The following is a 25165-nucleotide window of genomic DNA, read 5'->3' on the forward strand; positions in this document are numbered from 1 at the left end:
TTATAAAATTTTGAAGTGACAGGCATCAGCACATGCAATGTGAAGCAAATTAATGTATTCTGAAAAAGCTTTTTTCTCAGAAATGCTAATAGATGACAGAAAAGTTGGGTAAATATAATCATTCTGACAAGAAAGAGTTTGTCTTATCCTGACCAGTTGGTAATGGCACATGGATGGTGAAGGCTTCATGCAAATAGGAGCAAAACACATGAGAAATGAATCATCTGTCAAACATTTTGCCTTGCATTGTGACCAGGACTAAGTACCTGCAGCCAGTTTACAAAGCTGCATCAAATTGCACAGCCTAGAACCAATTCCTTGGATGGCCAGCAAAGTAAGTGAGGCAGAATTCTGCCAATCCAAAATTGCACAGTTAGGAGGTACAAAGCAGGTTTGATAAAACCCCACAATATTGCAACCAGTCACTGCAAATTGTTACCACTAAATCTAAGAATGAAGTATCAGTGAAGTGTGCCATGGAACAGCAAGTTAAATTCTTCATAAATTAATAAAAATGTTACATGACACGAATTTATGTATTGGATTTTCTTACAGTAAAAAGAATTATTTTAAAAGATGCCTTTTTATTTCAACTGCTACTCTCCCTGCTATTTTATAATAGTGAATGATAATGAAGTTGTCATTTTACCTACAGGATAATAAATTTCCTTGCTATGAGTACAAGGCTATTGCTCACTCACAGGGCCCTGATTATGTTGTGCTAGGAGAGCATGACAAGTGCTTTATGAATGGCACAGTCCTGAAAGTGAACTCAGTCAGTGCTCATTAGAGGGTCATCCTCCTAGAATTTGAAAAAGTGAACTTCATGCGTGGGGGTATTCTCTAATTTTTCACACTCACTGTATAAGTAACACCTGCACATCAAGGTCTCCCAGCATAGTTCTGCTTCCTCATTTCTGTTAAAGCAGTGATCTTTCACTTCAGGAAAAGCAGTGACACATGACATATGTGGAAACTTACTCACATAATTTGACCATCTTTCATACACAGTCCCACGCTGAGAAACACCTGCCTGTCACCCCAGCTGGAGACAAATCCACCCCTGCGAATTCCTGCACTCAGGTCTTTTATTATTCAGAGGAAAAACACAGAATTAGTGTTAGAAATGTCAACATGTTTGGGGTAGATGCAGATGGCAATCTTCTTTTTTTTTTTTTTTTTTGTCCTTGTTTCTCTGGATGCCCTATTCCAGTCTGGAATATACCAGCTCATTTCTGATTACACATTTCAGTATTACATATTTCATCCCAGCTTCTTCATCACATCCCTGCTTCTGAGGTTCTGTTTAGCTATTTTTTAATTTTTTTCCTTCCTTGCCTTTTTCTTTCTTCCCATTATGCTTTAATGCCCTGGGATCTCCATTACTGCATCAGCAGCTTGAGAGGCATATGCTACAGCTTACTGGCAGAACCAATTATAAATAAGAAAGAAAAGCAAACAAAAAAGCAAATGAATATAATTCTAAGCCATTCAGTGCAATGTACATTATACACATCTTCATATTCCAGTTTAATTTCTGGCAACAGTATAAGTATGCAAAAAGACATTGTCTAATTCACTCTGCTTTCACAAAACGCCTCTTATTGAATTCCAGCCCACAGTGCCTTCTGTACAAACACTCTCACAAACTCCAAAAATCATATTCAGAGCACAAACAAATAAAATGTGCTTCTTAATCAAAGTATGTAGAATCTACTTACATTAATGGCCAACATTCTCTTTTTATTGCACTATGTTATAAAAATACAAATTGATACAAAGTAAACTAATTTTGCAAATAAGCTGTTTTATTCAGACTCAACATTCTATAAAGTGTTATAAAAATCAACCTTTCATTGCACATTTCCACAGAACATGATATTTATTGGTTTCCAGAAATCACTGCATCAAGTTTCTATTATTTCATTGTCAAAAAAAAAAAAAGTAGTTACTTAATATTCTGCATTGACTAGCTATCATTTTTGGCAACGTGATTTTACTACATGAAAACGCAGAAGTAGATGGAATGACTGAGTCATCACTCAGGTATCTCAAATTCTGTGTCAAGGCTTGATAAAGGTAACACAACTTGACAGCTGCTCTTTTGCATACAAAAGGCAGAAATACTTGCATATTCCATCTGAGTAGGTAAACTCTGCAAGGTGCTACTGACTAAAAGAAAACCAGTTTGTGTTGAGACCAGCACGGACACTGATAACAGCACCTGAGCATTAATCTCACAGGTACAGCAATGAGGACTCACAATACATTACCACACCCCTGGGTATGAATGCAATGCTAAAATCTGCCCTTACACACAAGAATATTATTTTCCATACCTTGCTAAAACCCCCAAAAGTATCTGTTTCAAGTGTCTTAACCTGTGCTTGCTCACACTGCAGTGAAGATGCTTGGATGTGAAACGTTCCCTGAATTTAATACAGTTCCTCTGGATAGGGAATCACTTTCACTTCCTATTTGTCTCAGAATTCCAAATCACAGCATGTGTGATAAGAGTATGTTGCATATTAAGTCATGTGAACTGCAAATGGAAAACACAGGGAATTTGTGTTCATCTTATTTGCTCTAAGTATAAAATATTAAGGATTTTCTTATTTCCCCTCTAGTGGATTCATACAAGAAGTTTCAGCTGCTGAGAACAAGAAATAAGACTGCACCAAAAAAAAAACAAGCAGTATCCAAAACTATATCAGAATCCTCAGTGTACAGGCTGAAAACACCAAATATTTGGGAAGTATTTTATTTACCTTTTTAAGGATAGAGGCATCAGCAGTTTCTGTAGCAAGTTCACCAGAAAGTCAGACCTGTCCACCTCTTCTTGGGGTCACTCACACTGCTATCAGGACTGAGCTGCACAAGAACAAAGTGGGGCTACGAGGGACATTAATTAAAAACTGGAAATGCACTGAGAGCTCAGACAAACCCTCAACATACCACGTTCCTGTGCTAAGAGCCCTGGGTATTGCACTGCTCTGTCACCAGCATGGTCAGGGGAGTACAGCCTCAAATGGCAGAAAATTAACAGGCCTTGACTGAAAACGACTGAAAAAATAAAAATTCTCTTCACTTAGTGCTGCAAAGCATCACATGGCACACCTACAGCTCTGCATGGTAAAGGCAGCCACTCTAGTATATAATAGCATATATAGTAACATTCAGGAAAGGACTTTCTTCCAAAGACCATGCTTTGAAATTCCACTCAATCCTATCAAGTAATCCAGATGAGGTGGTGTTACACTGTCTGAACACTTGAGAAGTGTTCCATAAACATTAAAGGCAGCACACATTTAAAAGAAAGACCAAGACTTCATTTCCAAAGGCTTGCTGGAAAATAAATCAAAGAGAAGCAGCTTAGATAAAACCATATTTTTTTTTAGCCAAATGGATTAGGCAGATGAGGAAGCACACAATACATTTACACAGCAAAACTGTTGTTCCACACCTTTATTCTGATTAAATTTCTTAAATTAAGCCCTTGTATTAATTCCAACCTGTGAAATTTATAAAAGTATGTCTGCGTTAATCCAACATTCATAATAGGTACAAAGTTAATTTTAGATTATATCACTTGTACATACACATTCATATTCTGCCCTGTGGGCTTACTTAACGCTTACCAAGAGACTCCTCCCCATTAAAAAAAAAGAAATACATTCTTGCTTGAATTAATCTATGTTGAGAGATTAAAAAAAATAGACTAAACTGAAATAATTGATCTTCTGATACCAAATCTTGTGGGAAATTCCATGAATAGTGGCCAAATTCTTCTAACCTTGGTTCTGTGGAATAGTACCCTGGTAAGTTATTATGGTGAAGTCAACCCTGTTGGAAAAAACAGTCCAGTAAGGTCAGTAAGACTGAGGTGCAACATAATCTCTTTTGCAAATCCATACAGGTGTACATTTTCTCCAGTTATGACAAGTCTGTATGAGCAAGAGTAGAAATAACCAGCAGCAGTGGGATTATAATTAGGAAAAAACAAAGGCTTAACAGCACCATAGTTTTAGTAAACATGCAGTCTAATTTAGATATTTTAAAAGCCTTTGTTTCCCAAATGAGTATTCATTATTCTTAGGCACTTCCGAGGCTCAAATGTGCACGTTCAAGTACAGGTTTGTGCATGTGCCTTTAGTCCTTGCCATCCTTAACAATGTAAAACAATGTAGGACAGCAGAATTACACACAGAAGTTTGGTATTTAGCCAACATGGAGAGAATGCTGGTTGGCTCCTGCAAGATCAGAGAATTTCTGTGCTTAGATATTGCCTGTTTTATTTTGTAGAACAGGTAGTACCAATTCTGATTCTTTGTCTATAATTTCTTATTCATCCAACTTCAGAATTGAATTCAAATAAACTTCAAAGGTTTATTTCAAAACTTTCAAGATTATCACCTTTCTACACTGCTACTTTTGAGGGAATTTCCTGGTCCAGACATTAGAGAGAAAGAAGATAGGAAAAAAAAGGCTGTTTCCATTCAGTCAAGCTATAACTGAAAACCTGCTGCTTACATGTACTCAGAAGTGAATACTTTGAATTTAACAGATGATGTCTCCTTACACTTTATCCATCGGATCTGAGCAGGACTTTTCCACCACTTTCAGCTCTTTATTATGGTCAGCTGTTCCAGGAATAATAATTGAAACTTGAGGGAGGTGAGTTGAGAACTGAATGGGGAACAAAAGGCATGACTGAGATCAGAGAGAGAAAAAAGGGGAATTAACTTGAGGGGGTGGTTGATGAATTAAAGGGGAGCTTAAGAAGTGATAAGGAAGCAGAATAGAAACAGAAAACTAGTGGGAGTGACCGAGAAAAAGGTGGTGAGGGATGGGAAAAATCACCACATTGCAAAAAAGATGTGAGAGAAGATGAATGGAGGGGATTGGAGAAGATGGTGTTAGAAGGAGAAAAAACAGCCAGAGGGTTACTTGTTATCCAAGTAATTTTTAACATTATAGTAACATGTAATAGACCACAATTATGTTTGTATTCTATATTTCAGACATTTACTTGTGTTACTGGAAACCCTGTCTCAAATTGTGTAGATTCAGAGCTCCAAAACACAACGCCTTACTTTGTTTTGAACTCTAATAGTACAAGGCAAACTGTTTTCCAAACTCAGGTCCCAGGCATGTTGAAATGAGATTGTTTTTCGTATCACCCACTCTTCTGGGATGGTGTGACACTGCTGAAATGTTACTGAGTGGCAAAGGGGAAGAACATCTCCCACACTGAGCTGGTTTGCTGGGACAGCCACACAGAGGTGCCACTTCTGAGTGCCACAGATCCCTGCTCCCAGCACAGGGCCTGCCAGGGAAATCTGAACTGCCCCTTGGAGAACACAGACCAGACACTTCTATAGCATTTATCAGCTTTGAAAGCCAGAATGAGTCATGCAATTATCTTGCCTTCCTTTCCACTCAACACAAGCACAGTGAGACCCCAAAGTCTGGGTACAGTACATGCATTTATAGCCACATGTGTGCTGATGAGGTGACAACCTCCTCAAGTATAGAGAAATCCTGTGACTGGGGACCAGGGACTGTACAAAAGACCTCAAAAGATAAAGACATTCATTTCTATGGCTTAAAAAAATACTTTATGGCTTGAAGGAAAAATCTCCTCATACAAACTTTCCAACATATTATACCTGTGAAATCCTAGAGATGGTGTCTGAGAGTTTTTGCTAGATGAAATGATGGCTACCTTTTGAATGTTTACAAGGAAAATGATTACATGAATGTAACAACTCAGAAATACAGAGAGAATTTTGGAGGAACTGTTTCTATGGAATAATGAAACACTTTCTCTGTGAGGGTGGCACAGATTGCCCAGAAAGGTTGAGGAATCTCCATCCCTGGAGTTATTCAGCAGTAACCTGAGCACAGCCCCTCCTGGGAGGCTGTTTTTAGGTGACCCTGCTTGAGCAGGGAGGTTGGAATAAATGACCTCCAGTGGTTCCTTCTGCAATACCTGAGATTTAACCTCTCCCCACCTACTGCTGCAAGAACTGAGGTCAGCTGCAGTGCCTCCTTTCACATCTATAGACTGAAATCCTTTCCTAAAAGGGAAGGGAGGCAGTGAAAAGAGTTTGCTATTTTTCTCATGTAATTATTTACATGTTTATCTTGATGTATCATATCACTGCAAGCAAATTAATGTTTGCACAACCTTCTGAAGATATAAGGCATTTGTGTGTTTGCATATTAACACAGCTACTATTTTTCTTGGATGATAAAAACAATTCACTGCCTTTTTTAAGGTTAGTACTCAAAACCCAGCTCCCATGTACTTTTTATTCATCTGCCTTGATTGTGCTTTAGCTTTTTTATGGACTCTTTAAAATACATACTAATAAAACCTTATTGGCTTTTTATTATCAACTGTCTCAACATACAAATATTGCAGGCTGCAGGGATTTTCTGGTCACTGTGAGCATGACTCTAGATTAAGGAGCAATCAATGCATTTGTTATACTGTCTCTGGCAGTTGATGCTGCTGAAAAGCTAACACATTTTTAGTATCATTCAGGCAATTTACAAATGTATTCCGCCTTTAAGGGTGCTCTGTTTATTCCAGTACAACACAGGAATGAAGTCAATCTGGGTAAGCTGCTATGATTTACTAACACCTTCCTTTAGCTGACGTTTCACAGCTGTTTGGGCAAAAACTCTATGTTAGAAGCTCACTGGATACTTAGGACCTTAACTTGCTGTAAATTCCTTGAAGTCAATAGATAGGATTTGAAAATCAATGGAAGGATATGGCTCAAAAGTGCTTTTTTTCCAAAGCTATAATGGTACAAATATTATCATTGAGCATTCACTTATATGTAAGATCTGAACATTGAAATAAAAGCCTTCAAAAGATCTACAAGTGTGAGATGACATTAAAATCAATGCATTTAAGTCCCTAAATAGCTCATCTGATTCATCTCACCAACAAGAACATCTGATTGTGTCTAGAATAGACAGACATTTACAACAGCAGTGCTTTTCCAGCAGAGCACTTTAAGTCTGTTAGTTTAGAAGTGGTTACAGGAGGACATTAGTGAGAAAACAAGATAAATATTTTATTTTGGAATTACAGGGTTGAGAAATCATCCATGAGAGATATTGCTTCCACCAGATTTCACTGATTTTGCTGAGTACACTTTGGTTGCATTAGAGGTGGGTTTGGTGGAACATTGTAAGGATGAGGAAGCAGTTATTAAATGGTAGAGTTATTAGATTCACTTGGCAGAGTTACCAAAGGTGTTAACCTCTCTTTTGGTCTCCTAACCTGACCCTTTATCACTGAATCCCATCAAAAATTCCACAGTGAGGCAGCACTCTAAAGAAATTAAGTCACTTAATGAGCTGTCAGAAGAGTGGTCCCTGTCACAAATGCAATTCAATTGTAACATGCACAGTACATTCCCAACTCCCCAAAATAAACATACAATTCAAATTCAAATATTCCAACCACTTAAATCTTATAATAATAAAAACGATGCTGACAAGGGGTGAACCTGCATCATAAACAATATTACTCTCCAGAAGTCAAATTCTCTCTGCAAAGATCATCATCAGCTTTGCTGTTCAGATGGCAAGGAAAGCCAGGAGATAATGATGTCTGAGTCTAGGCAGTCCCACTGACTGGTGCTGAAAAAATATGAATTCCCACTGCAGAGGCTGCTGTACAACAGCTCTGCCTCTGCTCAACCATAACTTATGAAGAAATTTAACAACAGCACAGCTGTGTGTACCCAGTCCTGGGCCATTGCTTGGAGAGACCCCTTTGTAAGGACTTTAGAAACAGAAACCCAGATCTGTAAACAGCTCATTTCTTGCTATGTGAACTTTAAAAAAAAATTCACCAAATTGTGCACAGAAATTTTCCTGAAGGCAATTTTTAAACATTAATACAGACACTTTTTCCATTTTTATTCCAACCTGAAATGTTCTTGTAATGTTTACATGGCAAACTGGATAACAATACATTTAATATTTCCATTAAATAAATTATATTTAAATTCTAAGTATCTATAAAAAATTAATTATTTAAGCTCTGAACCTAGAATAATTTGAGACTGTAAAGCCCAAATAGGGCTTAACAATTTCAACTGTTTATATTATTAAGACCTGCAGTTCTCAAATGGGTATAGCATCCCCTCAGAGGACACTGAACCTCCTGATCCTTTCACACACAGATTACTTTGGCCAACAGGCAATGGTGTCATTAGCGCCTTCTACCAATGGAAAAGCAGATTTGCATTTTAGCTCTGCCATGTGCTTCACCAGCTTGTGCCTCCATACTTGAATTCCTGGTTCTACAGCACGGAATGGATGTATGTTTGCCTTGTGCTTTTCTGACAATGACCCAGGTCCTAAATGTGAGGCCTGATGGAACAATCCAGCCTGGAATAGTGGGTGGTGTGGCCAAGAGTGATGGAATCCCAAAATTTTTCCCAGGACTTGGAGGCCCTGCTTTTATTTACAGCTCTCTGGAAGTTTAGAGACCTTGAAGTGGGATTTTTTGGTAATGTTTGGTGAAAATTTTTGAGGCCTCTAGCCTTATAAAAACTAGGCAGTTCTTTCATTTAACATAAACATTCAAAGTATTTTTGTGCAAGTGTAATTACCGATTCACACTTTTCAAATAATTTGAAATCATCACAAAAATTTCCTCTCCAAGAAACATCAGAGAAAACAACTCTTTATTTTCATACAGAAATGGAAGAATCGAAGTTTATCTGTATTCTCAGAACTGAGGTATTTATTGTTCCACAGGAGTAAAGGTGTTGGATTGCACCCTTGAAGGTGTTCTGTGCATTTCCACTCCGGTGTTGGATACCCATGGAAACACCACATCCTTCCTTACTCTGAATGGAGTAAGGAAGAAGATGAGCTTGCTGAAAACATTTAGAAACTTGAGTCAGGTTTTTCTGACAGAGGAAATCTCCCCTGGCTGCACATCTGGGGTGTCTCAGAACCAGGGCTTCAGCACATCGCAGGACGTGCTTGGTACTTCGCATGATTGAGCTCTCAGTCATAAAAACACATTTCACATACAAAAATACAGCAGATGTCCTTCCAAAAATCATCTCTGAAGTGTTACTCCCTTCTCTTTAGGTTTTATACATTCAGGAACAGGCATTTGAGATATATTGTGAACAGTGCAAAATACTGTTTTACATTTCTTAAACAATGTGTTGCAGTACCTTTAAGCGCCAGCTGAAGGCTGAGAAAGGTTTGATCCTCAGAACAATTCTGGTCCAAGTTGAACTTCTGTTTAGAGAGTTGTAAACAAATGTCTTAGAATGCAGAGAATCCTCTCATTTCTTTCCAGCTAAGGCAGTCTCAAACACATCAAGTCCCGCTTTGAAGTAAACCTGAGCTGAATTGATGCTGTTCAGCACCTCTGACAAAGCTGCCTGAACAGTCTCATTTGACTGATGTAGTTTGCAGTGCTCCAGTGCCTCCAGCAGCACTGAAAACTGGCTGGTCCTGTCATCCAGTCTGTAAAGAATATTTCTGAAAGAGAACAATGCAGAGAATGGTAAAATTTTTACTCAAAAAGAATCCATCAGATGCCATCAAGAAACCCTGCAAGTATCAGCCACAGCTTACAGATGATACATTTTATGCACAGTAAAGCTGACCCATGGCAGATTGAGAAACAAATGCATATTTATTATGCCTCTATAAACTGAATTTATTCACTGAACTACATGTACTTACATTGGAGCAGTTACTAAATCCATCAAAGAAGTCTCACATTCCTCTCTGACCATTCAAATTTTTATTCAAAAGCATAAGCCTAGACCTATCACACCCCTCATGAAGGATTTTGTGTCTCAGATGAATTCCATTTATTCCCCTCTAAAAAGAGTTTGGTTACTGCTGTGAATCCTCTGCATAGGTTTGTTTTTGTTTTTCCTATCTGCTCACATTATTTATTTCACTCTTCAGAGGTGAAATTCCAGCTGCATTGACGCCACTGGTAAAACTCTCCTTGCCTTCAGCAGAGACTTTATTTCATCAATAATCCTTTGTGGTTTCAGAACAAGAGTAACCCACCTTTAATGTCCCACACTAGAGGAAAGAAACAGCACACACAGCTAAACCCTTGTGAAACAAAAACTGTGTTTTCCAGTAATATCTGCAAAAACTTTTAATGGTTTGTAGAAAAACAGATGCAAGAGTATTGTGTGATCCCTTGGAAATGTAATTTGTATGAGGTGGGGAAGGCTCAGAATTCAAAGCTAGTCAGTGATTTTAATGGGGCTCTTTGAAGCAGGCTATAAATGTTATCCAAAACCAGGTGTAATCATTATACTAATTAGAAGAGCACATAAACATCATAAACCTCCACCCAGGAGCTCCTTTGATTGCAAACAGAAGTGAAGGAAATTTGAAACAGGAAAGCTACAGTAATTTGGTGCAGGACCTTCTCCTTAAATACAGGACAGGTGTTCAGGGCAGGGAGAAGCTGTGTGGAGAACACAGCAAGAAACAGGACAGCTCCCACACTTTGTTAGCAACCTAATGGCATGACAGAACAGGCCAAATGGCAACTCCAAATTAGTAATAAAACTGCCAAGTTTATTTACAGAAGACAGATGAACACAGAAGTGCATCTTATTCTATGAATCACCTAAGTGCAACTCTGCCTGGGGGAAAGGTAACAAAGCAGACCAATAAATGACACCACAGAACATCCACAATCTTTTGCCATGTTTTCCACCTTTAAAAAATGTTTTGAATAAGAGGTCATTTTTTTCCAAGATATAACATAACTTCTGTCCTCACGAGGCAATTTTTCAGTCTCTGTTTTTACCCCCCAATATTGGGTATACACCCAAAGCCAGCAGTGTGCAGAGGGAATGATGAGTTTTTCATCCCCTGACAGCAATACATCCAGACAGTTCAAGGGGTCTGCAGTGCAATGCATTAGAGATTTAAACAGAGAAGGGAAAGGGTTGGAATCCAACACTGCAGCAGCAGGACAGTTTAAACAATAGGTCATCACTGCCACAGACTATTTAGACAGAAACAGGTGAGGAGTATGAGCAAGAAGAGCTCAGTGGGGACAGAAAGCCCCATCAAGAAGGCAGAAACAGATGTGGCAACAGCATCCTCAGCTTGCACTGAACAGCCTCAGAACCATCCCCTTAGCTGGAGCTGATGCTACTGCTCCCTGTCTGTGGTGCAGCTCATACTCAAAGGTGACTCAAGACTGTCCCAAAGCAGCCTCTGTGACACAGTAAATAAAACTGTGTATGTTGAGAGCCAGATAAATTCTTGGTTGGTCTGTTTCTAAGGATAGGCTGTGCTATGGGAAATACTGCATTTTTCAAAGGAGGGATTGAGTTTGCTCCCTCAGTTCAGGGACTCCTGCTGAGATCAGTGCAAGCAGAGCCAGGCTTTTGAAGAACTCTCCTCTGTAGTTCCTGGAGTTCACAGGGAGAAAGAAGGCTGCTCACAGCCCCTCAAACACCTCCAACAGCAAGGACACTGCTAATCACATTTCTTTCTACCCTCAGGAGAGATCTGTTTGCTGGTGGCTGGGAGAGTTTGACTGAGCTGGAATTCTACTCCAAATGCCTACAACACTGTTGCCTGATCTGTGTTAGGATCCCTCTATTCCTTTAGGTCAACTTATCAGCAACCATCAGCAGAGCAACACTGACTCAGTGCCAGAATCAACTCTAAAGAGAGGATGGTCTGAACATTTGGGACTGCTGAGACAATGTTTGTGGTGAACAGGAACAGACCTCATGTCCCATCATCAAAGGGGCCCTAAACAAGGCACATAAGCTAAAAAAGAACATTTACCCTGATATGCAAGGGTGTTAACACAGTTTAAATCTACTGATGTGATTTTGGAATCACTGTATTTACTGGTGGTTCCCCAGTAAATACACAGGCATGTGATCCAAGTAAAAACAAGAATTGTTATCCCACCCCACCTGAATGCAGGGCAAATTATTGTCTGATGAGAGCTTAGTTGTTTGATGAATGAGACAAGCAGTCTACTGTCGTAATTTTAAAATAATATCTTAAGTTCTGAAATAGTAATATGACTTCAGAATAGCTGATTACATAGTACAGCAGAACCTAATTTATATTTTTATGCATGCAAATACTAATAAGTAACATAATAAAGCACCTTTTTTTTTCAACTTTTCTGCTGTGAGTTCTCACTGGGATCTTGTATTTTCCAATTACTTATCTTTGCTTGGCAAGCCATGCCACCCCTTTGTTGCACAAAATGATTTCTCTCTTTATGCATGTTCATGAGAGTCAATTTATACAAGTTTACTTCTTATCTCTGCTGAAGCTTCATCAAATGAAAAAAATGGTCAGTTCAGTTTATTACTTCCAAGCCTTTACAAGTCAGAAAAGTGTTTTCATTAAAGATTACACACGGACTGAAAAACAAACCCCAGCCATTTCATTGGCACAAGGTATCACCATGTGCCCACAACATGCAGAATGATAGCAAGAGACTTTAATTTACACTGTGAAATTCAATTACTTAAACATTCCTTAACACAAATTGGTTTTGTAGCCTACACCTCTGAAACAACAACTCCAGCCTCTGACCTAATTGCTTAAATATCTACCTTCATCTTTAACTATTTTATCTTATGAATAAAATTCACACAGTCAGCCTGACCCCCACCAAACAAAAAAGAGACTCCTAAACAGAAAACTGCAATAAATTATTGATGATGCTGATGAAATTACAACACACATCATTCATCCTAATGGGCCTGTTTCTATGACACATCCCAGTGACCTGAAAAGTGGAACACTGAGGTAGGAAACTCAATTAATAACTTCAGGCAGTACCACTGAAAGAGATAAAAGGGCCACAAAAAAAAAAAAACAAAAAAAACAACAAAAAAAAAACCAAAAAAAAAAAAAAACAGCCTTAGAAAAGTAAAGAAACGATAAAGAGAGCCTCTACTACAACTTTTATAAATCCTTGGCAGGCCTGGGAACAGAAGCATTCCTGACCAAAATAATGCCATTAAATTCTGTTCTGCATAACCACAAATAAAGAGGCACAGTCACACTCACCAGACCAGAAGGAATTTCACAAATTCTTGAAAGACAGATCACACTAGAAATATATTGACTTTAACACAACTTCAATATTAGAGCAACTGGACAGTACAAGATGAAACAAGATTACCACATTATTCTTGTCATGAAAAACGATTTTTTAGCTTACAAGAAAATTTTGTCTGTAGGTAATGTGCAACACAAGATGAATTATTCAGGCACTTACAAACAGACTCCCATCTAACAGCCCACGTTTGAGATTTTGAAAAGTAATTATTAAATCATTAGGACATGATGGTAAGTCTAGTGTCCCACATGAAATGAGTGCAGGTTTTCTCGGTGGAATCACAGTAAAATTGTTTAGAGATAAATGCTGTGGGCAGCCTCTGTCTGTTCCAGTTATAACACAATGTGTTATGACTTCAGCATCCTCACAAACTCAATTTTGTAATTCCCTGATTTGTTTTTTCTTGTACTCTCCAGGGAAAAAAAGAAAATATAAAAAAGCACACCAGAACAAGGATTCTCAGAATTTCCCTTTCTCCTGATACTGTTCAATTTTGAATGCTCTTTTCTTACATTTAGAAGTCTGTTTTCATTCATGTTTGTAAGACATAAAATATGATTACCTTGGTAAATAAGTAAATGCACTGTCATAACAATATTTACATGTTAGGACTTCCACACAGTGGTTATTCATTGTAGGACATAAAAATATCACATGATCTTCTCTGGAAACAACACAAGAAGATTTATACTGGTTTTTTTATACAAATTTGCACCTCAGAAAATTTTGCAGTGAACATGCAGAATTTCCTTCCTTCCTCTGGGATCCTTATCTTTTGATCTCCAATGGCTGCTCTCCTTTCCTCTCTTGTTTTTTAAATCTTTTTGACACCCACGTGCAGTTTTGTTATCTTACCTATTTTATTTCACAGCAGCATTGTGGCAGAAGGTTTATAATTCTAAAATTATAGCTGCTGGCCATGTAAGATTAGCTTTTATCAGGAGGAGATACATGCCCTGGTGAAGTGTCATTACATGTCATTAGAGTTGATCCAGAGGAACCCTCTTTTTTTCCCTAAAATGCTCATTCCCTGCTGGATTAAATGCTGGAAGTCGCTGGGGCCATGGGATGGAACAACTCACACATGGCCAGGGAACATGGGGATGTGGCACCCAACTCTGCTGTAAATGTCACCTCTCCTTCACTGCCCTAAGTCCCCACAAACCCAACATGTCATTTTTAAGGACCCCCTGTTTGTAATTCCTTGTTCCCAACTTTTGTTTCCTACACACCCTCTCCTTTTTCAGAGCCATCAGCTGCCTTCCCTTAGTGCTCTCCTTACAGGCTGCAGATGGTTCCACCAATCTATATTGCAGAAAGTGATGTATTTAAAATCATGAACACTCAGAGGGGAATGCCTGCCTGAAAGGGATCTATCTGCATGTTATCAGCAGTTGATAAGCTGCAGGTAATCGAGATATCAAACCCAAATAAAGCATAACCAACTGAAAGGCATTTCAAAGGTATCATTATGAGACAGTGGTAAACCAGACACACTCTCCCTGCTAGACACAAATTTATCTTGCATAAAAGACAGGCATTAGGACACCTCTAATTGAGTCAATTATGGCAAATGGAGGTTGTGGTAAGTGGGCATGAACAGAATCCTGTTGGGACATGGGACCACAAGGAGGTAATTATCCCAGGTTTGAGTACATTTCTGAGAGGTCAGTTTTAAGTAGGGTTTCTTTAAAAAATTAATCCTGATTTTGGCAGCTCTGTGAAGTGTCTCAATGCTTGGCTTGACTGCCTGCCAAATAAACAAAGGGAAAAAGAGAATCCAAACTGGCCAAAAAGATACATTATCTTTTATTTCCCTACAGTTCTCTTTGACTGCAGTACTTTTTAAAGGGAAGGGATGAAACACACTAATCTCTCACTGAAGGACCACTAAAGCCTAACCTAACCCTAACTCTAGCCTAAGTTTCAGCTTGATGCACCTTGACAACTTTAAGTCTTTGTGAGGGCCTTGAGAGCACCAATACCAGATTCCAAAGCCCATGTATGAGCATCCAGAATCCCAAAGAGAAAGCAAAAGTTCTATTAAAGAATTTAATCCAAGAGAGGTTGATGGAGGACTTTTTTATCACCAAAATTTAACATTCACAGAGAACATTCACTTTCATTTCTGTTCTGAAATGTGTAAGGAAACTATTCTTTTGATAATTAAATGTCTTCTGCCAACAGAGAAGACTGACATAAAGCTAACAATTCTAAGCTTGATTTTCTGATAATAGGACAGTGTTCTGCAATGGCTGAAAAATAAAGGGAATACAAAGTCTTTGACAAGCTGTAGCCAAACTTTTTCACTTTTGTTAAATAAACAATAATTACATCACTTCCTAATTTTTGTGACTTTTGACAGCAAACGGTGTCTAGTGTAATATATAATAACCATGAATAAATGGAAGTAGCAGATCATAAAAGGACTGATGTTCTGGAAGAGCCTCAAGTAAAAATAATGGTGCTAAGAAGCCTGACTAGCTTAAAGACTGAGTTTGAGTACAATAAGCCTGAAATTTGCCAGTGCTTAACATCAACATTACCAGGCACTCACAGGTTTTCTCTTGGTGAAAATTTGCTGGGTTTAGGAGCTGATTTCTTTCTTGCTTTGGAGTAAACAAGATCAGTAGGTAAGGAGAATCCAATCTAGAGCTTCAACAGTACAGCAAGACTTCACAGAAGTGAAATAAAAAGATACAAATAGGATGCATTTGTTCTTCAGAAGCTGCAAGTCACCATTTATCACTACGAAAGAGCAATCCTCTAATTAGGCAGAATTTTCTCTAGGGTTTCACAGAAATTAATTAAGCAACTTCATGCAGAAATTCCTGAAGAAGCCACAGAACCCACTATCAGAATCTTTGCCACAGAGCTTCCAAAGCCTGTATGCAACTGATGGAGAATGATGTATACCCCATGGAGATGTAAAAATTCCTTGAAAATCCACCAGCACTTTTTCTGTCATTTCTCAGAACAATGACTTACATTTATACTTAAAAGACTGATGATGCATTGAACAAAATTGATACAACTGTATTTTAAAATGTTATTTGCTGGCAGCAACTGCTATGAAATATTCTTTGTTAAATTTCAAATAATGTAGCTACATTGTTGGTAACAAATGTAAGCATGTTGTTCTCTGAATGATTTATGCTACACTTGCTTTTCAAGTGAAAGAAACATATGCTTGTGTGGATGATTTGGAGGAAACTATCTGTCTTTTAAGGATGTCTCAGTCTGAAACACTCCAATTCAAAGCAGATGTGCTACTATTTTGAAGAACTTGAGGGAAGTGAATTAATAAAATTATTTCCAAATGGCTCACAGCTGATATTCTGATGACTTCATAGAGCTTTTTATTTAGAAATCATGTAAAACATCCTCTTCCTGAGGAGGAATCCCATTCCCAACCAAAGCAGCAGGCAGTGTCCAGTGCTCAATGCAGGAACTGGCTTGACCTTGATCTCCAGCTCTGATCCTGACTGGGTTTATGTCCCTAAATAACTCTGAGCCACGTGACATGAGAGCATCACCACAGGTCAATATCATTAGAGTTAACGAGGGATTAAAGAGTATGTCATAATACATAATGCATCTTTAAAGAAATGCCCAAAGTTATATCATTATTACCTGCAGTGGCAGGTACACAAACAAAATTAACACTTCTTTTAAGTCCCAGTTAAGGTAATTTTCCTGTTAATGATCTCATCAACACATTTCCGAGCTCTACTGCCTGGGTAATATCTTAGTGGGGGAATATTGCATATTAACTATTTTCCCAATGAATTCCATTTATTTTTGTACTATAGTCCAGAAGTGTTCTTGGCTAATATTTCAACCATATATGGTTGAAATATAGCCACTCATATATGAGTGGTTCTTATCTGTCATGATCAAAAATGTGGATTCAGATATTTCTCGGATCTAAAAAATGTTACCAGTCCTACTGTTTATAATAAATATAAAATAATGTATAAAATATTAAGTTTCTGTCAGATTTAATAAATTATTCAGAATCTAATACTTTGTATAGCTTCCTGAGATCACAGCAGATTATTTTTTTTTTCTGGAACTAAATATTCTTGCCCTATTTAGCACCATAAGTGCAGACCAAGCAAGATCTGCCAGCAAGGGACATGGAGAGGAGTTGCATGCTAACCACAAGAGTTGCTGGAGGTTGGCATGAGAGCTCTGCACTGAGCTCACAGAACAGCTGTGCCAGGGCTTTCACAGTCAGCACAACAACTGCTGTGAAATGGGCTAAAACATCCACTAAGGACACATATTAAAATAAATAAATTTCACAAAAAAATATCAAGCCTTTTTTTTTCTTTTTTTGCAAGGCCAAGACTATGCACATTCATGGGAAGCATGAGGAATATTATTTCCTGGACACAGTCTTGTCTTCAGGACAACTAATGCTGGGTTAAATTACAATATAATATTTACTGGATCACAAACATAATGGGTCTGATGTATTGTACATTGAGAACTCTGCAAGTATACAAATCAATCTAATTAAAAAGATGCAAGAAAATTCATGTTAAGTACATAGAGGAAAAATAAATTAATACATGTAAACCCAGGTTTCCCTTCATATCAGAGAAGTGAGAAATCTGTTTTCAAGCCATGACATAATCCCTGATTACAGAGGTTTTCTGCTTTTGCAGGTGTAATGGAAAGATTTTCATGTTCCCTGTTTAAATAAGCTTTAAAGTCTGCCATAATTACAGCTCTGCAGATGGCTAATTCAGTAGTATTTATGCAGCAAATGCTCTTTAAATAGTAAAAATTTACAAGACAACAAATACAGTCATTAATTCGTGGCCGTTACTTGTATCAGTGATTCCAAAGGCAAAAACATCTCAATTGCACCTCAGATGGATCAGGTGTTTTGAGTATGACTATCACTCACGTTATTGCATCTCCTCAGTATTAAGAAAGGGCATAACTCAGCATCATTATCAGTCATGAGAAAAATAATAACCATAGCAGGAATTTGTAAGAGCATTATCAGCCTACTAAATGCTACTGGTGTGTGCTTGGATAAATGTGCTGCTCCCTGCTTACAACTGCAGAGACCACAATCACACTGCTCAGACACTGTAAAGTTCAAAGGAATAAGGCAGAAGAAAATGGGAAGGCATTTTGGGTGTAAAAAGTACATTTGGACAAATGCTTATCAGAGAGAAGGGAGCTGAACAACAACTGCAGAACTGAGAAACACCAGAGAAGGATTAGGGAAACAAGAAATGCCACTGTTCACAACTCCATTTATAAGCCATGAAAAAAATCACAGAAGAAAAGGAGTTGCAAATTTTGAAAGATGCAAAATACAGGGGTCAAAAGTCAGGAAGGAAATCATTGCTGTGTTGGAAGACAGAAATTCATTTATTCTGACTGAATGGGAAAATCTGAGGTACACTATTCTACATTCTTTTCTTCTCCCCCAACATAATTCTAGCATTGTATTTACAAATTGCACATGGCAGATAATAGAGACAGAACATTATCTACTGCTGCCAGCAAAACACGAATTATTTCAGTATTTCCCACACTAAGGATCATTGACACCGTATCAAATCATTCTCTGTTCCACATAATACAAAGCAGAACAATAAAAATACTCCATGCATTTGGTTCAGGTCAGTCAAAAAACATCTCAAATATTACTACAAAGGAGACAGGAAGGTTTTCTACTTGGAGTCATAAATGAAGAATTCAAAATGAAAAAAGCAATCTCCAGAATTTATACAACGAGACAGAACTACTGTCTTGGGTAGAAGCTCTGGGCTGGGGCTTTGTTTTATTTTGCAGGTGACATTGCACTCCATGTTTACCCATGTTACTCTTTAAGATTAGCAGGATATTTGCATCTTTAATGCTCATCCTCTGTAAATCCAATGAGCAGATTGTTTACACGTGGAGATATAATAAGCTCTTTAATTTTCCTACTAAACATATCTCTGGAAACTAGACTCTTAGGGCATGTGTATTTTGTAACCTGAGAATCTGCTGCAGTTCACCAGCAAAGCAGAAATAAATCCTGTGGAATATACACGTCAGGAATGTACATTACAAATCTCAGTCTGAAAGGAAAATATTTGTTCTGGTGAACAACACACACTTGAGTGGCACGAGTTCAGTGCAAGTTGCCTTTTTTGAATGATACTGAAAACACCTTTTGACTGTTCTTTCATTTCATTATGACAAATTCAAGCTGCACAACCTATCTTTGCCTACTGCCAGTATTTTGTTCAGCACATTAAAATGCACCCATTTGTTGTAATTCTTTAGCCCAATGAAGTGTTAATGTCACACTTGGGTATCTGTGATGAAAAGAAGCAAAAGGAAGAACTTAAACTGATACAAATGAGCAATAAAAACTGCTGGAGGTCTTTGCTGAAGACACAGATTGCTTTCAAAATCCTTGCTTTTCACCTACTTATTACTCAATTCACTCAATTACATCTATTAGACAAAACACAACCATCCCTGTAAAAATTCTATAAATGGTGGTGGCAGATGCATAGAGCCTTAATCGACAGGTAAAACATGCTAAGATAAAACATTTAAAAGAAAGATTTTACACATGTTGACTTTGACTTTTTTATAAAACTGTTAAGAGAACTGTCAGTCAGGACATACCTGATCCTTAGGCAAGGGTCTATTAGGAATAAAATGCACCTAACAGGAGCAGAAATGACAGCCTGAGCCCTTCTACACCTCTTTTTGGCTTTAATTTTAAATACTGAAGACACAAACTGTGATTTTAATGACTCTCTTAAGTTTGAAAATTTTGGGGGAGCATCCCAGGGGATTCTAGGAAAATTCTGCATGGTTACTACAGGATTCATCTGGTATCAACAGCATACCTGAAAGTTAGACCTGGAGCTGAAGAAGTGTGATAGTCTCACTGAGACTGGAGATCTCCCTGCACTGAGTGTTCCATGCCTGATACTCCATGAAGTTTGCTTTGTTATCTCATTTTTTTTTCAATATTATTGTGCACTAAAGAGCTCTGCCCTCCAACACAGGGAGAGGATCTCAGTGAGTACCTAAGGAGTGCACACACAGACCTGACAGATACATCAGACTGACAGCTGGCAGAAGCTGTGGGAATCAGCAAATATAAGCACAACAAAATATACAATAAACAGGGAGAACCCTCTTACTGAGCCCAGGCAAACACAAGATTTTAACTCAGTGTTTCTGGACACCAGGAAGATCCACACTGTGTTGCTATCCCTACCCTGATATTGGTGTCAGTGTTTTGGTCAGTGTTTCTGTAGAGGGAAAAGCATGCAAAAGCATGGCATGATCAATATTTATTGAATTTTTTATGGCTTTGGTGAGGCTGATCATCTCATGGAGAGGACAATATGCTTCAATTGGTTTTTTCCCCCGGTGCCTAAAGGAACAAAGCCTCTGTTCTTACATTTACCTTGTAGATATCACTGCTGTGTAATCTATGATTATTACCTTTAGTAGCAAAATATGATTATCAGAAATCACACAGAAATGTTCCATACAAGTATACATTGAGAGAGTGGAAAGCAAGAAATGGCTAAAGGTGAGAAACAGATTTCTACTGATTATTCCATTAAAATAATGGCAAATTATAAATCCAAATAATTATCAGTATTATGATTATGCTATGAGAAACAAAGAGAAATAAATGAAAAATACCAACAGCAATCCTATTTTATGCCTAGAAAGTTGTTCTGAAAATCGAAAATCTACCCAGGGTTACCACTGGGAATCAAAGAAATACTTCAGGTACAACAAAACTCAGCAATTTTCTCCTAACCCCAAATCAAGTCCCAGGGTAACTTTTGCAAAGCAGGATATTCCTCAACCTATTATTTTTCATTCTGCCTAAATTTCTGGATAAGACTAAAATACCCTGATTAAAGCTGTACTTGTGTATTTCCAGCTCAGCTGGAAATAGAGACCATGGGGAACGTGCTGTTGTCAAATTTGCAGTTCAATGTCAGGAAGTTCAGGTAAGAGGAACGAGCATCAAAACTACAGCATTTACTGTACTGAACAACCTGCCAATGTCAATCATGATTACTGAAATTTAGTCATATATATATATATATATATATATTATAATCCAATTATTAAAAAAATAGTAATTTGAATTCTTCTAGTAAGTCTGATTATATTACTTCTCATTATAGATGCAAAACGTATCAATTATGCCCAAATATTGCCCTATGACATTGACTGGAATGAGGCATTTATTTTTTTAAGGACCTACATACAGTGAAAGACTAAAGCTAGGGGAATGTGTGTGCAAACTATAGAAAAAAAAGATTTATAAAAGATGTATCAGTTCCCCTGTAGTGGAGAAGCACAGGAAGGTTACAACGCTCTTGCAATAAAGAAAAAAAGCACCTTTCTTTTAAATTCAAGTTCTAGGACAGAAAACACAGTATAGATCCAGAGAGCTGTGAATTAGGACAAACACAAGGCTAAAAATGATGCCTAAAACTTCAGCAAATTTGTCAAGTGCTTTGATTGAGGTTGAGAATATGAGTCCAAATGGGTATACAGGAAGCAATCATTTTTTCATGAAGAATACGTCCTTTACTGTGCACACAAATTCTTCCTCCAGAAGGCTGTAAATTACAGTATTTATGGAATCTTAATGATCTAAACACAGTTGGAGCCTGAAGGTCAAGGCTGCAAACTGCATCCTAAATTTCTGTTTACAGATGAAGCACAGTATTTATTGCTGTACTGCTTGTGCTGCTATAGTTAAAGGGCTGCCAGCATTTCCATTATAAACCACTATTTCAGGGGTTTATAACTTGCCTATCAATCTTCTGACTGGGATGAAACATGGCATACAAGGTCCTGGTTGTGAGACTGAGTTTTTGGTTTGTTTTCTTTATAAAATGACAAAAAGAATAAGCTTTAAGTTTTACAAGCAAAAAAAAAAAAAGTCTATTAGGCTTTTCAAGTATTTCTAGTGTTCTCAGGACACAATTATATCTTCAGAATACAAAACATATTCACATAACTTCATCAATTAACAGAAGGACTTTCAATCCCTAAAAAATGAAAAATAATCTAAACAAGACTTAGATGCTTTTTATTTTTTAAATAATTTTTAAATTTTTGAATTTAATTCTTCAGATTTTAAATGGCAGCAAAGGACATCAGCACCCTAACAGTGTCCTTGGTTCTGTTTATCTGTGTAGATTTGCCATTAAAGGTAACAATTACACACCTTGGCACTGAACAAAGGTTGCATTCTTTTTAAATGAACATCTAAATGATGACACACAAGGTGTCCTTTGCTGTTGTATATTCCAGATGATGTCAGGTAAATTTATTCAGAGTAAAGCCAAAGCCAATGTTTCCTCCTAGTCTTTGAAATCCTGTACTGTTAAATCGTGTATCAAATTTAATTAAATTGGAGGGCAGCAAGTACAACATTTTCACTTCCACAGTGTCTACTATGCCAGTGTGAAAATACTTTTGGTCTGTACTAAAGTACTGTGGAAAGCAGTGAAAAATTTGTTACTTTATGTTTGCATATCTAGTAATTACATTTTGGTAAATAAACTTAATAATGCAAGTGCTGCAAGAACTGAAATATTAGAAGATGTCAAAAACCCTCTCCTTATAATCTTAAATTTTGACATAATTTATTTTTACAAATAAAGAGCTGGGCCAGATTCAAAAATGTTGAATGTTGCTGTTGCAATGCAACACATAAATATTACATTACTATTAAACAGGTTTTTGGCTCCTTTGCAACACCATACCAGTTCAGACAAGACAGACAGCACTGCTAAACCTGGAATATTAGACTTTATCTAATCCCATTTTGGCTTATTTCTTTATGTTACAAATCCAGTCACAGCAGGAAGGAAGTAAATTAGCCTCTCCCCAAATATAATTATTCTATTTTCGTTATTACAGCTGTAGGGCTTTTATTCACTGACACTTTTGAGCTCCCCATAACTACCTTGCTTTTTTTCCCCTTTGCTTCTGTTAAAAGATGACTGCATTTGTTTAGTACCATTGCTAATAACTGGAAGAATCCCTCCTGTGGCTGGAGCTTTCTGCTTTCCTTCCTCACCTCTACCACTTGTCTCTTTGATGTTCACTTTTACACATTCACTTGCACGAGACACTGGGTAATTTTTCCCATCAACTGAAATCAAAGTGCAGTTTTGCTGCTTTAGATGGTTCTGGTAAGAGATAGAGACCTGCAGACTTCTTAGAAAGTAAAAGATGGGATGACTACGACATCTTAAAACCAACCTGGGTAGTGCAGCTGAATACATATCAGAGAGCAATTCCAAGCAGAGACGAGATGTTATGAGCAGTAACTGACTCAGGCCTCCTCATTAACTGGGATGTACTGCCTTTAACTCGCTGAAATGCATCCAAGAACGCTGCTATATAATTAAATATGTTAAATAATGCTACACAGTATCTTGTATAATTCTGAATCTTCAATGAACTGTACAAAGTTTTAAATAAAATATAGGTGGAGCTTGTCAAGCAGTATTAGACTTCAAAATATTTTCTCCTTCTGAAAGCTTCCTGTACCATCTGACACACGTTTCTGCCACGCTGCCTGGGCTGCCATCACACCATACGTCTTGTTAGCAGCAATGTCATGACAGAAGTGCTACAGTGCTGCATTCTAATGACCCCTTGAGTTGTAGTGAATTAATGTTTTCTGCAGAAAGGACGTGATAGGAAAAATATAGCTTTAATTCTGGGTACTCACTGACGTCTTCTTTTAAAAGACAGCTCTGCGAACCAAGCAGCGGTGAACACCGTTTTAGCCCAGCTGCAGAGCGTGTGGAACACCGTGTACTGTACCTGTAAAGTCCTGGAGGAGCTTGCTGAAGCAGGAAGCTTTTCTCCAAGCCCTGCAGCACATCATTGAGCATCCTGACTCTGACGGGGGCTCGCTCCTGGGGGTCATTGGCCGGGCGCATCTCATCCGACTGGAACAGCTCCGCCGTGTCCCTGAGCCGCGACGCCACCGCCAGCAGCTGAGGGACGCCTGCTTCATCACCTGGCAGCAGGGACAGCAAGACAGTCACCACTGATTCACACAACACTTATTACTCTTGCTTCCAAGTCAAAATTAATAGTCCAATTAAAGTCTGAGCCTCTCCTTCCCCTGTGAGCAGCACGAAGGGGTCAAGGGAAGCCATAGATCACTCCGTGTAACCTCTGATCTGCTCTTCAAAGATCAATTTGGGCTCTGATGCTTTAAGATCTAATAAGCTGTGAGGAATGATTTTTGGGGTACAGCTTAAAATCTAGCATTGGAAAAACAGGCATGCAGGAAGCAATGGTTATAAATCAAGAGCTACAACATTTCCTTCTGAGACTGAATTTATTCAATGCCATTTGATGCTGTTGCTCTTAAGCCTGAAAGCTTGTGCTTGGATTCCATAATGACTGCTATATAGAATATTTTAATATGCACAGTTTAATTGAATTTGATTCAACATTTTAGAATCTTAGAGGTTAACAGCAATTGTAGAGGGTTATGTGAAATTGCTCCTCTTAATCACTTAAGTCATATGCCAATGAGCCAACTTTAATTGATATCCTAATGCATATTCTAATCCAGTCAATATTTTCAAAACTTTTTAACTTGGAGTGTTAACTATTGCTTTGTTAGCAACCCCACTCAGACAGCAAAAGAATAAAAGCCTGCATCACCTAGGAGCACACCACAATTTCAGTATTTCCCTGTTCATAGTCCAGAAAGAGAAATGTGAATTTGAGCACTGTGAATGCGCAGCCTCCTCCCACCTGCAGTGCAGGTGAAGAGTGTGGCTCCTTTCCCAGTGTGTGCATGGACTGCCTTCATCTTTACAAGCACAGGGAGAGAGAAAGCAGAGCCTGAACCTGATAGAAAGTCAAAAGCAGTATCAGTCAGCACAAACATTTCCAGGATGCAGAAATTATCTTTAAGGCCAAGATTCGCTTCACCTATTGACAAGAAATCCAACTATGCTTAGATCTTTC

At 38.0% G+C, this 25165-nt stretch overlaps 1 protein-coding gene across 7 annotated transcripts in view; it reads right to left on the bottom strand.

Annotated features, from left to right (window-relative positions):
• Positions 1 to 8118: 8118 nt before the first annotated feature.
• NAALADL2 (N-acetylated alpha-linked acidic dipeptidase like 2) overlaps positions 8119 to 25165 on the bottom strand; it is a 410218-nt gene continuing 393171 nt past the window's right edge. For all 7 annotated transcript variants that reach the window (XM_064721341.1, XM_064721337.1, XM_064721340.1 and 4 more), the window contains 2 exons: positions 23999 to 24197; positions 8119 to 9534 (listed from right to left, as the gene is read on the bottom strand). In XM_064721341.1, coding sequence (XP_064577411.1) covers positions 9336 to 9534; positions 23999 to 24197 — 398 coding nt within the window. In that variant the 3' untranslated portion in view covers positions 8119 to 9335. The remainder of the gene's footprint in view (positions 9535 to 23998; positions 24198 to 25165) is intronic.

The sequence above is a fragment of the Zonotrichia leucophrys genome, chromosome 9, assembly GCF_028769735.1.
Source record: "Zonotrichia leucophrys gambelii isolate GWCS_2022_RI chromosome 9, RI_Zleu_2.0, whole genome shotgun sequence".
Taxonomy (NCBI): Eukaryota; Metazoa; Chordata; class Aves; order Passeriformes; family Passerellidae; genus Zonotrichia; species Zonotrichia leucophrys.